Source organism: Armigeres subalbatus, chromosome 2 (assembly GCF_024139115.2).
Source record: "Armigeres subalbatus isolate Guangzhou_Male chromosome 2, GZ_Asu_2, whole genome shotgun sequence".
Classification (NCBI taxonomy): domain Eukaryota; kingdom Metazoa; phylum Arthropoda; class Insecta; order Diptera; family Culicidae; genus Armigeres; species Armigeres subalbatus.
Window position 1 is genome coordinate 8,175,566 of NC_085140.1, and position 18,479 is coordinate 8,194,044.

At 41.5% G+C, this 18,479-nt stretch overlaps 1 protein-coding gene across 3 annotated transcripts in view; it reads right to left on the minus strand.

The window, feature by feature from the left end:
- The window catches only part of LOC134217628 (fibrillin-1-like), a 355,498-nt gene extending 349,439 nt beyond the window's left edge, over positions 1-6,059 (minus strand). For all 3 annotated transcript variants that reach the window (XM_062696431.1, XM_062696430.1, XM_062696429.1), the window contains exon 1: positions 5,265-6,059. In XM_062696431.1, coding sequence (XP_062552415.1) covers positions 5,265-5,385 — 121 coding nt within the window. In that variant the 5' untranslated portion in view covers positions 5,386-6,059. The remainder of the gene's footprint in view (positions 1-5,264) is intronic.
- Between the last annotated feature and the right edge of the window lie 12,420 nt (positions 6,060-18,479).

Genomic DNA, 18,479 nt, shown 5'->3' on the forward strand with positions numbered 1-18,479 from the left:
TTGAAAACAATGAATGAAGCACAACCGATTGATACCGAAGCTTGCTGTTATCCGATCGAACATTTTGTTCACCTGGTTCTGAAAAAAGGTAATTCTACTAGGGTGGGTGTACCAATTGTCGCCATACTTAAGAACAACTATTTTTAAAAAAAATAAGTAAAAGGCATGTGGGTGAACTTTATACATCAAGGAAAAGGTTTTGCCTCCTGCTCCTTAGAACAGCTGTGAAAACCACAATAAAATTTGTTATTAGCCTCAAAATTAATTAATCCATAATAGGAACACATGCACCAGTTGTGGCACTATTCTTAATTTTGGTTCCTTATTTGGCAAATCCCATTGTTTTCTTATGGGACTGGCCAAATAGGGACCACTAGTGCGACAACTGGTGCAAAGAATGTCAAAAATTAAGCAAAATCAATTTTTACAATTATGCTTTGCTTGTTTTGGAAGAGATCAAAGGTGTTCTCGTATCATATGAATATGCTTTATCGATATGAACTTGGTTTGCGGTGATTTGATCGGCCATTTGGTATATAATGCACTAGTGCGACAACTGGTGCTATAGCCACAACTGGTACATCTAGCCTATGGGATCACTAGAAAAAAAAGTAGGTTCTGAAAAATGGTGGCTCTGGTATCGTAATCATTGAATATTTTTATTGGTGTCAACCGTTGTCGGGCCGATTGTAGTCGAACCTTCATTAGTCAAAACGGAAACCCGAAAACAAGTTATTTTGTATGGTAGGATTCGATTTCATAAATGTAATTTAATAATCACAAATTAAATGTATTCCTATAACAACAGAATATTTATTCATAGGGAGTCTCGTAATAAGTATTACGAATATTATAAACATGTTTAGAAGGAGTAAAACGATTATAAAAAGTGAAATAATTGAATAAAACGTTACGATGTATGTAATATATGATAACCAATACGGAGACAATGAGTTTGGATATTTCCGTTGGTAAAAAATAACCCTTTAGCTGTTGTACACAATATACAGTTTATTTTATGAAAATACTGTTGAATACACTGCCATATGATGAAAATATTCCATATAATTTGCTATTTGAGCTCAAAGAGTTTAATTCATATACACTTGAAAGAAATTTAAAAAAATTGAAATGACTATATTAGAGGTGATGGACATTATGTGTTAAAAAAATAGGAATGAAACAAATGTAAAGAATATGATAAGAATAATAAAATCAATAAATATTCTGAAAATATTAATTATAATAAGGTAATGAATTAACAATAAAAACTTCACTTGTCATAAGACGAGTCTGCACAATCCCACTCAATTTCACCACTCATCTGTACTCCGACAGATACGTACCTCGACCCTAACAGTAAAGCCGTCTTCAGTGTCTCGTACTTGACTCGACTTCGAGACGCCGAAGACGACCCCACCGCTGAGGTCGAAACACGCATCTGTCAAGGCACAATCAAGTGTTGGAACCAAATGGGACCGTACAAAATCGTCTTATGACAAGTGAAAATATTCCACTAAAAAGCTCAAAATAATTTTCTCAGGCTGACTACTTTACCCACAATTTAAAGACTTGGTAGCTCTTCGCTTCCGAGAGGTGGTAATCCTGAAAGATCTCCAGCGATGCCGGCGGCACTGGTTACCAGTTTCCCACCGACCAGTGAGCTGCTACCATTTTCACTTGAGCACTATTGTCAGCTATTACGATCTATCTCATTGATCCGAAGAAAACACGATCGGCTAACGGACGCCTTCAGGGCCGTATGGTCACCCTCGGGGGTGTAGGTTAAGTTGGGTTAAGTCGACCATTCTTACCCGCGGAAGTTAATATTTGTACACCAACAATTTTCATATTTGAACAAGACAAAATGTCACACGCGAGAAAAAATGCTTCCGTTTTAAACGATGCCGAGTGTTTTTTTTTTCATATTTGTTTATATGCATAAAAAAAATTCTCGCCAAACGCAATTTGTTGCAAACAAATCGGATGAGCATAAGAGCAAAAAATGGCATTTTATTTTGTAGTTTTAAAATTAGTATTTTCGCCATAACTTTTGACCCAATTGTACGATCCGGCCAAGTTTCTATAGGAAACAATGGGACAAGATTCTGCGTCGAATGCAATCTGTTGCGAGCGACCTGAGAAGCACACATATTGCACATCAACAGGGCCGGATTTAGCCGGTAAGGGGCCCCGGGGCCGACGGTATGTGGGGGCCCCAAAATGTACAAAAAAGGTTGGTTTTGGTACATAAGATTTGTGGGGGCCCGGGGCCGCGGCCCCCCCGACCCCCCCGTAAATCCGGCCCTGCACATCAATCACAGTAACTTATATATGACCGGATTCAATCACAATATGGTTACTGCAACCAGATTTGTTAAACTTGGGTTGCTTGGGGAATATATGAAGTCTAAGTGCTAAAAAAGTGAGCTAGACTTTTTTGAACTCTTTTTCGCAATAAATAGTAATTTGACCATAACATCTAAGCCCATAGTCCGATCTAGCCAAATTTTTAATAAGAAAATATGAGACACTCCGCGTCGATTGTAATTTAATGCGAGTAAATCGGTTGAGGAAAAGTGCCTGAAAAATGAGTGAGTTTTTTTTAGCGATTTTTCCATAAAAACAAAAATGGTATAATTTTCGATCCCATAGTCCAATATGGCCAATTTTCAACAGGAAACAACGAGACAGGATTCTTCGTCGAATGCAACTTGTTGCGAGCAAATCGGTTGAGGATAAGTGCCCGAAAAATGAATGACATTTTTTACGCGATTTATTTGTATGAATTTGTATTTTGGCCATAACTCCTGATCCCATAGTCCGATCTAGCCAATTTCAAATAGGAAACAATGGGACAGGATTCTGCGTCGAATGCAACTTGTTGCGAGCAAATCGGTTGAGGATAAGTGCCCGAAAAATGAGTGACATTTTTTACGCGATTTTTTTGTATGAATTTGTATTTTGGCCATAACTCCTGATCCCATAGTCCGATCTAGCCAATTTCAAATAGGAAACAATGGGACAGGATTCTGCGTCGAATGCAACTTGTTGCGAGCAAATCGGTTAAGGATAAGTGCCCGAAAAATGAGTGACATTTTTTACGCGATTTTTTTGTATGAATTTGTATTTTGGCCATAACTCCTGATCCCATAGTCCGATCTAGCCAATTTTAAATAGGAAACAATGAAACAGGATTCTGCGTCGAATGCAATTTGTGGCGAGCAAATCGGTTGAGGATAAGTGCCCGAAAAATGAGTGACATTTTTTACGCGATTTTTTTGTATGAATTTGTATTTTGGCCATAACTCCTGATCCCATAGTCCGATCTAGCCAATTTCAAATACGAAACAATGGGACAGGATTCTGCGTCGAATGCAACTTGTTGCGAGCAAATCGGTTGAGGATAAGTGCCCGAAAAATGAGTGACATTTTTTACGCGATTTTTTTGTATGAATTTATATTTTGGCCATAACTTCTGATCCCATAGTCCGATCTAGCCAATTTCAAATAGGAAACAATGGGACAGGATTCTGCGTCGAATGCAACTTGTTGCGAGCAAATCGGTTAAGGATAAGTGCCCGAAAAATGAGTGACATTTTTTACGCGATTTTTTTGTATGAATTTGTATTTTGGCCATAACTCCTGATCCCATAGTCCGATCTAGCCAATTTCAAATAGGAAACAATGGGACAGGATTCTGCGTCGAATGCAACTTGTTGCGAGCAAATCGGTTAAGGATAAGTGCCCGAAAAATGAGTGACACTTTTTACGCGATTTTTTTGTATAAATTTGTATTTTGGCCATAACTCTCGATCCCATAGTCCGATCTGGCCAATTTTAAATAGGAAATAATGGGACAGGATTCTGCGTCGAATGCAACTTGTTGCGAGCAAATCGGTTAAGGATAAGTGCCTGAAAAATGAGTGACATTTTTTAATCAATTTTTCTATAAAAGAGGGGTATTTTGGCCATAACTTCCGATCCCATAGTCCGATCTGACCAATTTTCAATAGGAAACAATGGTAGAGTATCCTGCGTCGAATGCAACTTGTTGCGAGTAAATCGGTTAAGGATAAGTACCTAAAAATGAGTGACATTTTTTTTTTGGGCTGGTGCGCACAGACCCACACACATACACACACACACACACACACATACACACAGACATCACCTCAATTCGTCGAGCTGAGTCGATCGGTATATAACACTATGGGTCTCCGGGCCTTCTATAAAAAGTTTGTTTTTGGAGCGATCATATAGCCTTTACGTATACTTAGTATACGAGAAAGGCAAAAAGTATTTTGGCCATAACTTCCAAGCCCATAGTCCGATCGGGTCAATTTTCAATAGGAAACAATGGGATAGGATTCTGCGTCGAATGAAACTTGTTGAGAGCAAATCGGTTGAGGATAAGTGCCCAAAAAGTGAGCTAGACTTTTTATTGTGCTTTCATATGAAAAAAAAAGTATGTTGGCCATTACTTCTAAGCCCATAGTCCGATCGGGTCAATTTTCAATAGGAAACAATGGGATGGGATTCTGCGTCGAATGAAACTTGTTGAGAGCAAATCGGTTGAGGATAAGTGCCCAAAAAGTGAGCTAGACTTTTTAATGTGCTTTTATATGAAAAAAAAAGTATTCTGGCCATTACTTCTAAGCCCATAGTCCGATCGGGTCAATTTTCAATAGGAAACAATGGGATAGGATTCTGCGTCGAATGAAACTTGTTGAGAGCAAATCGGTTGAGGATAAGTGCCTAAAAAGTGAGCTAAACTTTTTGCGCACACACACACATACACACACACATACACACACACATACACACACACATACACACACACATACACACACACATACACACACAGACATCACTCCAATTCGTCGAGCTGAATCGATTGGTATATAACACTATGGGTCTCCGGTCCTCGGATCAAAAGTTTGTTTTTGGAGCGAACATATAGCCTTTACGTATACTTTGTATACGAGAAAGGCAAAAAGAAAATTTGAATAAAAAAAAATTGTAATTTGAGAAAAAATTACTATTAATTCCCACTTACACTTATTCCCACTTATTCCCACACTTATTCCCACTTATCGACAAGATAATCTAATAGATTCAATCTATAAATATGTATGCGTTTTTACACGTAAATAAACTGATTAACCTAAATAGCTGTTCAAAACTAAAACTCTGACATACTTCTTGCAAGATAATAAAACCAACATTCCCAAACCTTCATCAAAATCTTATTCAACACTCACATGTCAACAGCAGCAAAAGAATATGCGAAAACAGCATCGACGGCATTGTTCCAAATCTCATGGCACCTATCCGGAACGTCCGTCGGGGACGTAAATTTTCTCTCCGAGCGCTTGCTGTCATCGTTACCACTACTGGGCCATAAAACACGTCTTCTGGTTACTCCTGATAACTCCCCACACAACAGTCACAAGACTATCCGAATCCGAATCAGAACAAAAATGTGATGACCAATCTAATTGTGTTCACTGAAAACCCTTGTCACTTCTCACTCGCGAAACCGTACCGAAAACTATCCAACGATGAATGGGCGGGTGGCAGAACTCAAACCACTTCGGAATGTTAACGACACTTTCCCAAACATACACCGGCTGCACATTCGATTATTGCCTTTCCGGATTTTGAAAATCTATCACTGATCTCTCCCTCTTGGTAACTAAGTCACTTCACTTGTTTCTGAATGCCACTTCGCAAAAAAAAGCCGCCAGCCTAATTATGTTTGCAGATGGTGACTGAGTATAAGTAATCTACTAATCAAAATTGCGAGCTCTGAGCAATCTATAATGGCGACGACCGACCGACTTAATATTCCAGATCTTATCGCGATCACCGGGACATGCGTGATACTTCGTTTTATAAAAATAAGCTAAATCAGCCTACTGTTCGATCATGATTTGATCTATTTGAATACGCACTTCAACTGTGCGATCAAAAGATCGATGGGGTTTCGCGCGGATTGATGGCCAGAGTTCGGACCTATTGACCACCGGGAAGGCTCATCGGAAGATATGAACACGATCGCGTACAAAAGACGACTGAATCCAGATCGAGATAGATTGGTACATTTTTATTTGTTAGTTTTATTTTCTGTCCAAGTCCCCGCGAGAAGCGCGACTTCTTCTATTTCTTCCACCGTGCGCCACGCGCCGCCACCAAATATGTTGCTGCCCATGCTGTCGTCTGGTGTGAGAAGAGATATGCTCAAACGGCAAACGACAACAACGACGACGACGACGACGATGGACGGTGCGACGCTTAGTGGCGGCTAACATTTTACAACAAACAACATACCCAACGCAGAAGATCGCACGCCGGTGTGGTGTGATCCCAAAAGAGATCAAGATTGAGTGGGAAAACTAAAAGTCGGTGCTTGTGTTGTGGTCTGGCCTGGTGCGAACGCGAGAACCGTTTTCGGACGGTGCGTGGACTGCAGTGTCATAGTGGGAAATTACTGACTGAGTTTCCGATCAATGGTGCAATGGTGCAGCCGCCTGGTCGTTTGCTTAGATGAAAATGGAGAAGATGCGGAAAATAGTTCCGAATTTTTGCGACTCTACCTGGGCATATGTAGATTAATTTCTTATATTGTTGGAACAAAAAAAGCCGGTACCTGTTGGTAAGGATAAAAAATAGAGCTATCACTTTTCAAAGAAAATAATCAACTCTTGAAATAATCCATGAAAATTGTTCTAGGAACTAGCACCATTTTATTGCATACCTTCTTCTTCTTCTTCTTCAATGGCTCTACATTCCAATTTGAGCTTGGCCTGCTTTTCAACTTAGTATTCTATTAGCATTTCTTCAGTTATTAATTGATAGCCATGTTTCCAACCCGAAAACATCCTGGACCAGATCGAGAATCAAACTCGCCATCTCCGGATTGGCAATCCTACGCCTTTGCTCGCAAGATTTTTGGAGACCCCATGCCTAAAGATCCCTTTTAACAAAAAGTTTTTCCTTACCTACCTGGATACCTGGTTGGCTACAGCGTCGATACACCTATGCCTGGCGCATTGTAGAGCGCCATAATCGTCGGTCGTGGGTGATGTTCCTCCAGTGTCCTCGAACGTAAAGGGTCCCCAGGTTCGATTCCACCGCGTGCAGCCAGCGTATTCGTGATGAAGTTGTTGTTGTTGTATTTTCTTCTTTGTGTACTCGTTACAGCTGATATGCGTCAGTGCCACACACCATTTTCTAGTTTCCCTCCGAGTATTGTACGCAGCACTTTTCACTCGAAAACCCCGAAAGCTCTCCGGTTCGGCTCTTTTAATGTCCATGCTTCATGTCCAGTAGAATCAGAGTTTTGTATAGGGCAATTTTCGTTTCCGTCTGCATGTCGCGGTACCCAAGGTGATTATACAATAAAGCCAGAAATCGGCAATTTTGTAAACCACGTGCTTTTCCAATATTTTTTTCGAATACACGAGATGAAAGAATCATAACGCGTATGGGGGTGAAATAATAGTATATAGTTTGCTTAGTTATGCTGAACAAACATAATAGGGGGATTCACTTAACGGCGTAGGTTGCTGCGTATCTGATTATAGAAATGTTTCACACTCATTCACAAGGGACATATTTCAAATCGCCTATGAAACATTTCCATAAACAGATACACAGCAACCTACGCCGTTAAGTGAATCCCCCTAATTTGTTTTTCGGCACTGTGAAACGAGAGGATTGGTGTAGAATCCGTCGTTTCAAATAGTAGCGTTAGAGAAGGTACGCCGTAATAATAGGCAAGGTAAAAAGAGCTCGAATCGATTATTTGTATGTATTAGAGAGGGGGTTTACTAATAACAAATGGGTGAAGTCATGAACAGGAAATTTTGATGACTCGGAAAATTTTAATGATGAAGCAAGAACCGGAAATCCTTAAAATTTTATCTGAAAAAGAAAAGAAAAAGAATTTGAAGTTTCTTGGCGAGTAAGGAAGATCTAATCGATCTTTCCCGTTTAAACCGCCGAGCTGAAAAGTTTGTTTTGAAGAATTATATAATGTGCAGTGAGAAAATATAAAGAAAAGTTTAAGTATGTGAACAAATTAGAAAATATAACAAAAAAGTCAAGTTTTAACGTTTAAAATTAATTTCCAGAATTTGAGATAGCTGCCAATAAGAAATAATTTTAAAAATCGTGAGTCGTGAATAAGAAAATTGTTTTAAAAAGTAAGTTTAAAAAAAGTAAATGATGAATAGTGAGAAATTAACAAAATAAAATATTGCAGGGAAATAAGAGTAAGAAAAGTGACTCGTAGAAAAACAAAAAAAAATAGTGAAGTAGGCAGCGAGACAAAAATCAGGTAAATTTGATGTAATAAAAGTGTAAAGCGTGCCATTGGTATTAATTGGATATTTTATACAGCCACAGTCCGGTGGCGAATCCATCTTGGAATCCTACGCTGCGGGATCGGAGCCCTATAGTGTGAGGTTAGGGTAGTGCGAAGTCGATCGGACGGTATCTGGCGTGATTACCCTGGTTGTACCTATCGTCTCGTGGTTACGTACCACTATAGGTACCGTCAGAGAGCGTTGGTCATCGGTACGAATCGCTCGGCCCACGTGCATCACGCGTTACCTGTGATTGCCCATTCGTGGATAGGTCCCATCGGGGAAAGACTACCAACGCCCGAGTAATCAGCCCGACTCACGTACTCAAAATCGGAGGCCCTCCGTAGGATACCCTCCCAGAAAAGCGACTACCAACACTACGTCGATAGACATCGGACGTTTCGATCGCCACCCACCCGCACCACCTCACACTTCCCAACCTAGCGTGTTCCCGTGTGCCACCCACTAGGCGCACTGTATCGAATGCCGAAGAGTCGGTGGAATATTTGCAACGAGTGCTTGTGCAACTATCCTGGCTCGATCATCATTGGTCGTCATCACTTCGACGTACAAAACCACCCAGGGGGTGGTAAACAGGTATCGACTCGTCGTCAACAAGACCAACTGTAAGTACGCGAACCTTGACACACACCACTACACCAAAACGAGTAGGGAATCACGATTGTAAATAGTAGGGGAAGAAACGAGGTATAGGGGGTTAGGAAGACTCACGTAGAGAAGACACGACCGGGTAGTGACGTCACAAGCAGGTACTGAGTGACCATCGGCAAGTTCGGTACCGTTGGCCAGCCATCTGCTCCGGGAGAACGGCCGATGGTTAGTCAGTGAGCAGTTAGCTCTAGTAGGAGACAGAATAGGGGATTGTTAAACTTTTTTTTTAAAAAAAAAGAACGAAAACGAAATTTAAAATGTTAAATGCTTCGACTTACTATTTACATTTTTTTTATTTAGAAGTTTTCTAATAAATTTTTCTCTAGGCACTACACTCTAGGCACCGTATGCTGACAGGGAAGGGGGGGTTGCTCTCCGGGGGATTGAGCGTCTGTTCTCCATGTGGCCGGGGTTCTGCCAAATCGCACCAAGCGCCAACAAAAAATTACCCAATTTTCTACCCAAGCTTTCGTATAGCAGATTTAATTGATCAAACTTCGAATTGGATATCCCTCAACCACATAAATGAGGATATCCTACAACAAATGTGTGTATGAATTGATATGAAATGATTTCCGTTTTCCGTATACGAACAAAATATCACAAGCCAGTCAAAAAGCCGCTTGGTGCGTTTTAGCAGAACCCCGACCATGTCAGGATCGGCTCACAAGAGCGTCTGTTCTCCATGTTAGGGGCGGCTGATCATCGTCCGAGTGCCAGCGAGGGACTCTAAGTGAAACTGTGCACCATGGTCCACCGGAAATAAGGAGGAATGGTCCTCCGGAAATTTAGGGGGTTTGGTGCCAGGCCGCAAGCCAGCAAAAAAAAACTCACGCAACGATCAATCAACAAGAGAGTACGGACCGGAACCATCGGCGAAGACCACTACGACGAAAAGGGACTAGCGATTGGAAACTCGGTTCGTGGAACTGCAAATCTCTTCATCGGGAGCACACGCATACTCGCCGATGTGCTCAAGGACCGTGGATTCGGCATCGTAGCGCTGCAGGAGGAAGGGATCAATGGTGCGAACGTTTAGAGGTAATCATACCATCTACCAGAGCTGCGGCAACACACACGAGCTGGGAACAGCTTTCATAGTGATGGGCGATATGCAAAGGCGCGTGATCGGGTGGTGGCCGATCAATGAAAGAATGTGCAGGTTGAGGATCAAAGGTCGGTTCTTCAACTTCAGCATAATCCACGTCCATAGCCCACACTCCGGAAGCACTGATGATGATAAGGACGTATATTACGCGCAGCTGGAACGTGAGTGCGACAGCTGCCCAAACCACGGCATCAAAATCATCATAGGAGATTTGAACGCTCAGGTTGGCCAAGAGGAGGAGTTTAGACCGACTATTGGGAAGCTCAGCGCTCACCGGCTGACGAACGAAAACGGCCTACGAGTAATTGATTTCGCCGCCTCCAAGAATATGGCCATTCGTAGCACCTACTTTCAACACAGCCTTCCGTATCGGTACACCTGGAGATCACCACTGCAGACAGAATAACAAATCGACCACGTTCTGATTGATGGACGGCACTTATCCGACATTATCGACGTCAGGTCATATCGTGGCGCTAACATCGACTCTGACCACTATCTGGTGATGGTTACACTGCGCCCAAAACTATCCGTCATCAACAATGTTCGGTACCGACGACCGCCGCGGTACGACCGAGAGCGACTGAAGCAACCTGTCGCCACTGCATACGCGCAGCATCTCGAGGCAGCGTTGCCGGAAGAGGGTGAGCTCGATGGGGCTACTCTTGAGGACTGCTGGAATACAGTCAAAGTAGCCATTAACGACGCAGCGAAGAACAACGTCGGGTACACGGAACGATTGGTTTGACGAAGAGTGCAGACAGATTCTGGAGGAGAAGGACGCAGCGTAGGCGGTCGCGCTGCAGCAAGGTATCCGGCAGAACGTGGAACGATATAGAGCAGAAATGTGCCGGGATAAGGATGGGAGCATCTTGACGGACGAACGTGTGGTGATCGAAATGTGGAGGCAGCACTACGAGGAAGTAAAAGGCAGTGAAAGTCAAGGCAGCTGAGGAGATGATTACGTCAGTCCAGCGGATGATGGAAGCCAACCAGTCCCGATCTTGAGGGAAGTTAAGAATGCCATCCAGCACCTAAAGACCAATAAAGCAGCTGGTAAGGATGGTATCGGAGCTGAGCTCATCAAGATGGCCCCGGGAAAGCTGGCCACTTGCCTGCACAAATTGATAGTCAGAATCTGGGAAACCGAACAGCTACCGGAGGAGTGAAAGGAAGGGGTTATATGCCCCATCTACAAGAAAGGCGACAAGCTAAAGTGTGAGAACTTTCGAACGATCACCAACCTTAATGCCGCCTACAAAGTAATATCCCAGATCATCTTCCGTCGTCCATTAGTGAATGAGTTCGTGGGAAGTTATCAAGCCGGCTTCGTTGACGACCGCTCGACAACGGACCAGATCTTTACTGTACGGCAAATCCTTCAAAAATGCCGTGAATACCAGGTCCCAACGCACCATCTGTTCGTTGATTTCAAGGCGGCATACGACAGTATAGACCGCGTAGAGCTATGGAAAATTATGGACGAGAACAGCTTCCCTGGGAAGCTTACCAGACTGATCAAAGCAACGGTGGATGGTGTGCAAAACTGATTTCGGGCGAACACTCCAGTTCGTTCGAATCGCGCCGGGGACTAAGACAAGGTGATGGACTTTCGTGCCTGTTGTTCAACATTGCGCTAGAAGGTGTCATGCGGAGAGCCGGGTGTAACAGCCGAGGTACAACAGATCCAGTCAATTTATTTGTTTCGCGGATGACATGGACATTGTCGGCCGAACATTTGCAAAGGTGGCAGAACTGTACACCCGCCTGAAACGTGAACCAACAAAAGTTGGACTGGTGGTGAACGCGTCGAAGACATAGTACATGCTTGTGGGCGGAACCGAGCGCGACAGGCGGGCCTGGGAAGCAGTGTTACGATAGACAGGGATAGCTTCGAGGTGGTCGAGGAATTCGTCTACCTTGGATCCTGTCAGTCGTGGAATACGATGGCGCATCATCTGTGGAAGTCGGGCCTACTACGGGCTCCAGAAGAAACTGCGGTCAAAAAAGATTCACCACCGCACCAAATGTGTCATGTACTAGACGCTGATAAGACCGGTAGTCCTCTACGGACATGAAACATGGACAATGCTCGAGTATTCGAGAAATGGTTGCTTAGGACCATTTTTGGCGGTGTGCAAGAAGACGATGTGTGGCGGCGAGGAATGAACCACGAGATCGCCCAGCTCTACGGCGCACCCACTATCCAGAAGGTACCTAAGCTGGAAGGGTACGATGGGCAGGACATGTTGTGAGAATACCGGACAGCAATCTTGCAATGCTGGTGTTCGCTTCCGATCCGGCTGGTACGAGACGGCGTGGAGGTAAGCAAGGTAAGCAGACCAGGTGCAAAACGACTTGGCGAGCGTGGGGCGCATTCGAGGATGGAGAGATGCTGCCTAGAACTGTGTATTGTGGCGTCAAATTGTTGATTCAGTGTTATCTGTTTAGATGTAAACTAAATAAATGAAATTAATGAGGTTCTGCGACAGGAGTAAATGGAAGGTGTCGTGTGCCCCTTTTACAAAAAGGGCTATCAATTGTATTGAGGAACTACCCCGAACCACCGTAGCAATATTAATCACATTACTAATCGCCGCCTACAAGATACTTTCCTAAATGCTATCCCGTCGAATAGCACCAATTGCAAAAGGGTTCGTGGGGCAGTTCATGGCGATGTTCGATGATGATGATGGGCGAACGCTCTACCACGGACCAGGTGTTTGCCGTACGCCAGATATTGCAGAAATGTCGGGAATACAATGTGCCCAAACATCATCTATTCGTCGACTGCAAAGCCGCATATAATACAATCGATCGAATCGATCGGATAAACTGATACGGGTGTTAAAATAAATATTTTGAGCTTTTTAGTGGAATGTCTTCACTTGTCATAAGACGAGTTTGTACAATCCCATTGAATTCCACCACTTAATTGTATCTTGACATGTCAAGATACAATTAAGTGGTGGAATTCAATGGGATTGTACAAACTCGTCTTATGACAAGTGATACGGGTGGTCAAGGCGACGATGGACTGGGGAATGTGCGTATTCAACAACGCTTTGGAGGGAGTACTATACGAAGGACAGGGATTGCCACGCCACTAGTGGTACGATTTTCACGACATTGATATTATGACGACAGGTAACTTTGAGAAGATAGAGAAATCCTTGATCAGACTGAGAAGGAAAGCTAAGCGGATAAGACTAGCCATCAACACGTCGAAGACGAAGTACATGATAGGAAGAGGCTCAGGAGAAGACAATGTAAACCACCCACCATTAGTTTGTATTGGTGGTGACGAAATCGAGGTGGTTGAAGAATTCGTGTACTTGGGCTCATTGGTGACCTCCGATAACCATACCAGCAGAGAAATCCGGAGACGCATCATGACAGGAAATGCTTCGTACTTTGGACACGCGCATTAGACCGTTAGTTTTCTACAGACACGAGACCTGGACGATGCTCGTGGAGATCCAACGCGCACTTGGAGTTTTCGAATTTTGCTAAAATAGGAAAATTATCAATATGAATTAGTGTATAACTGTATACCATGGAAAAGCAAAATACTTGAACGAAGCCCGTAATTTCTTGTCGAAAAGTTCTTGACAGGTTTGAGATGGTGAAAGTTTGTTTCATGAAAATCATTGTTGTTTGAACGGCTAAAATTTTCAGAATTGACAAAATCGTGACAAAATCGGGTCTTGGTCGAAAACGTGATAAAATCGAGGGTGGACAAAATCGGGCATTGACAAAACCGAGTCAATGCTATATTTGTATCGGCAGTCCCAAACTGCACGCTGCACAGAGAATGCAACAAGTGCCAAAGTATCGTGAAAAGACCGAACATCTTGAAAGCACGTTAGCTGCCGTCGAATTGTCACTGAACACACGCGCTAATATGCGATAATTAGCGACATGATCCCGCATCACAAAGGTGGCGGTTCGCATGTAAAACTGAAACGAGCGCCACATACAGCTTCCCACGGCTGATATTATTTAAACAGCCGATACGTTCGACTTCGGGATGGTGTCATCTCATTTCTATTTCCTGAAGCTTGGCCAGCAGAATCTCTCTGCTTCTCGGCTGTGGCATATCCAATTTGCGTGGGGGATTAGTTTTTTTTTATTTGAAGATTTTCTAAGCATTACTGCTAAGCTACTAAATACACCCTCTTGGCATAGCACGCGCCCGCACTCTCCCAACAAAATGATTCATTGCTGTTAACTTATTAGTTTGGCTGTCAGAGGCGCGATAATTTATTGCCAGAAATTCACATTGTGGGCTGCATTGTAGTGTCCCAAATTCATAATCAATTTTTGGAATTAAAAATCAATTAGCCAAAACGATCAAGCGTTTTTAATATGTATTAGTCGCCATAACAAGAGTAGGATATACTGAGAAAAGAATGCAAAACAAATTTATTACCTGATGGCTGATGGTGTATTAGATATTAAATATCTAATGGGTATACCATCAGCCACCAGGTAACAAAATTTTAGTTAATCAAATAATCTAATAATAAGTCGCAAAGAATTTAAGGCTTCAGTGGCTGTATACTCACTCATCACCACTAGTAGTATTCAGGAAAAACAGCATCACCGGAAATGCACATGACACTAAGCTTGTACAAGACAAAAGTTTGGTAATAGTTATGCGAAAAAGTGATTGCTATTGCTTAGATATTAGTATGGTCCGTAGTCCGTACTGGTCTCTTATCCTCGATTGCAGACCTAATCTAATAGACGAACTTTGAGAAGATCTAAGGAGAATGAATAATGATCAACGATGTATGTAAGGTACCCCGGGGCAAGTGAAAATACGGGGTAAGTGGGTACTATGGCTGCCGATTAATCGGTGAACGTTTTTAATGGTAACAATGTTCTAGAAAGATGAAGCAGAATTATCAACGAATTCGCCTGACACAAAAAAAAATTGGAATTAAAACCATTTGCGGCACCATACTTATGGTATTGTTTAATCATGACTTTAAACTATCGGCAAAATCTATTACTTTTATTTTAATTCAATGGATTTACAACAAAATAGTCGTTTCTAAATTCATCATTGATGTGGAAAGTTAATATTTTGAGCAATTAAATAATTGTGTGACTTCAAAAACGATTTAAAAGTTTTGATTAAAGCCTAAATGTGTAATTTTAACTTTCCCTTGATTTTTAACATATTCGAACAACATTTTGGATAGAGCCATTTTACCTGTTTTTAGATTGTTGTCTGTGAAAAATAACTTCGACATTCATATATTATATGGATCTGAATCAAATGCAGTTGATATCGTTGGTTTAGTTGTTAAGAAGTAGGAGTAGTGTACAGATTGTGTATTTTACTTTCTGAAAATTATCTCCCTCATGTAAAAGAGCAATGGTTATAACTATGCAAAATTTTCCGTTTACAGTGCAAACAATCTACCTATTCTACAATAGATCAACAGGTTTTGTCTTGTGTTTTGTTATTTTTAAACTTCGCATCAGATTAACAGATTTTCAGATAAATAAAGTGCTTAAGACATTAATTTGCCATTTTGTTCTATTACAAATTTACAACAACGCCTGAATAAAAACCTTCCCTTTTGAAGTTTTAATTTATGTAATAATTTGTGTTAAACAGAGAAACATTCATTCGAAAAGTGAACAAAGCTTTGCATATCTCTTCCATCTAACACATTTGGTAAGAAAGTAAGGGGTCGTTCTAATGTAAAGCCAGACAACAGACAATTAAATGGTAAACCGGCTGTTTTCTTGTTTTTATATCTGCTAACATTGTAATCCCTTTCTTTTGCCAAATACAAGAGTCTGACAAGCAATAAACCTCCATCCATGATCTGAAATACTACGACTCAGAAATTACATGAACATTATATCTACATTCTTCAAATTAGTTCCGTTCGATACACTGACAAAAATTCAATCATATCCATTATGTGTGGCACACATAAATTTTGACTATAGCATTTCCCACATAACGGCTATGTAAATTCGCATAGGATATATGTGGAAATACACATAACCGTTATTAACTAACAACATTTATGTGGATTCTCCTATAGCGGGTGGTTATTAACGCACACATAAAATTTATTTGTATTTTTTTTTAGATTTTTGCCAATAAAAATGTGTGGATTTTTATTAGTGTAGTATAGAGCAGAATAGGTCCCACTTGCCCCGTTTGAAGGGGTAAGTGGGTCCCACAGGTAAATTTATTTAAGTCACTACCAATATTTTTGTAACTGAATAAACGGCTTACAACACGTCTACACTTCAACAATGGAAGCATAAGTTAGCAACGGCGCGACCCACTTACGCCACAACCGCCTTATCAGCCAAATCCCACGTTCACACCATGCGACAGCTATCTCTTTGTTTACGTCATAGTCAGCACTTTCTCGGAAACCATAAAGATTGCCAAAACTCAGAACTGCAACGGACCACCCAAAAGCAGACTCAACATTATCAACATAAATATAAACATCCGATTGATCCCTCTCATAAGTTCCCATCAGGAACCTTCCTTTTAGCTATAAGCAGAATTGTAAATTAGTCTTAAGTGAACCGTCAATAAAGAAGGAGCAAGCTCCAATAAAATATTTTTTTTAGTAGAACCTAAGGTAGATTTATTAACTGGCGCCCGAATAGGGACCAGGAGTTGTGCAAGTAAAAAGTGAAGTGTTAGTGATTTAGAGACAACTTAGTCGATCCACAACGTTAGAGTTGCGTGGACACTAAGTCGAAAGAAAAACCATATCACCAGGAACCAAGTGATCTGTTAAAGGATATCACAACGCCTGACTTCACTCCGAAACTCATCCGGATCGCATCACGCAGCCGTACGGACCAGCGCCACCAGTAGACCAGGACGGCTAACCACTCGCCTTGGCTGAAAAGGATCACGCTACCGTACCGAGAAGGAAGAAGACACGCTTCTGGTCCCAACCCAACGAGTCTCTACCGTACCCGGCGGAGTTGGGTAAAAAGGAGGTAATAGGATTTCAAACCAACGGACACGCGATCCTGAATCTTCAACGTCCTTCCGTTAAAGGCCCAGGAGTTGAGATACCAAATCCCGCAGTCGAACGGCATACCCGTGCGATGTTCGTAATTTATTTGTAAGTACCAATAAAATAATACAAGTGAAAAACATAAATCAAATCAACCAAAATAAGTGACAAGTGATCAATAAAAATAAAAAAAACCAGAAAAGTTACAGAATATAAGTAGATATATAAGAAGTGATAAAGTGAAAGTTTTTAAATAAAAAATACAAAAATTGAAGATCTAATAAACCAATTTGAAAGATTTAATTTAGAAATGGAGCCAAACCAACTCCAAGCACTACTTGACAGAATTTCCGCACTAGAACTTGCTAATGCGCCTCAAGCTACAATTGATACCTCTGATCCCCCATTATATCTGACAAACGCCAATGGTTCTCCCATTAATCCGGATTCTATCGAAAAGATTCCCGACTTAGTGAAAGATCTACCCATCTTTACAGGAGATCCTAGTGAGTTAAACATTTGGATTCGCGACGCAGAAGGATTAGTTAAACTATATGCCCCAAACCAGAATAGCTCGATCGAAAAAAGAAATAAATTTCATGTGATTTGCAAAACAATTAGGAGAAAAATTCGTGGTGAAGCAAATGATGCACTAGTAGCATCAAACGTAAACATAAACTGGCACCTTATAAAAAAGACTCTTGTTACCTATTACGGAGAGAAGAGAGATCTAGGTACACTAGACTATCAACTTTCCAGTAGTAGTCAAAAGGGAAGGTCACTAGAAGACTTCTATGACGAAATTAATAAAATTCTCTCTCTTATTTCGAATTGTGTTGCTACGGATGAGCAATTCGCACATCCAGAAGCCGCTAAATCCATTCTTTCTCTTTACAATAGAAAGGCAATAGATGCATTCGTGCGAGGCCTAGATGGTGAAGTAGGAAAGTTTTTGAAAAATGCAAATGTGGATTCACTTGCAACCGCCTACTCATATTGCATAACGTTCCAAAATATGGAATTCCGAAAAAAATCTAATTGTCCTAAAACTTTCGATCCTACTCCAGGACCACGCAATCAAATACCACAACTACATCCACCAAGATTACCACCGAGACCGATACATAATTCGCGCATTCCAATTAGACCAAATTTCATCCCAAACTACCTTCCGAAACCTATATCATTTGTTCAACAATTCCCACAGCGAAATTACATACCACCGATGCAATTCCCACGGAATCCTCCATTCCCAAATAATCAATTCGGTAATCCCCCGCCTAGAAATCCATTCCACAAACCATTAGA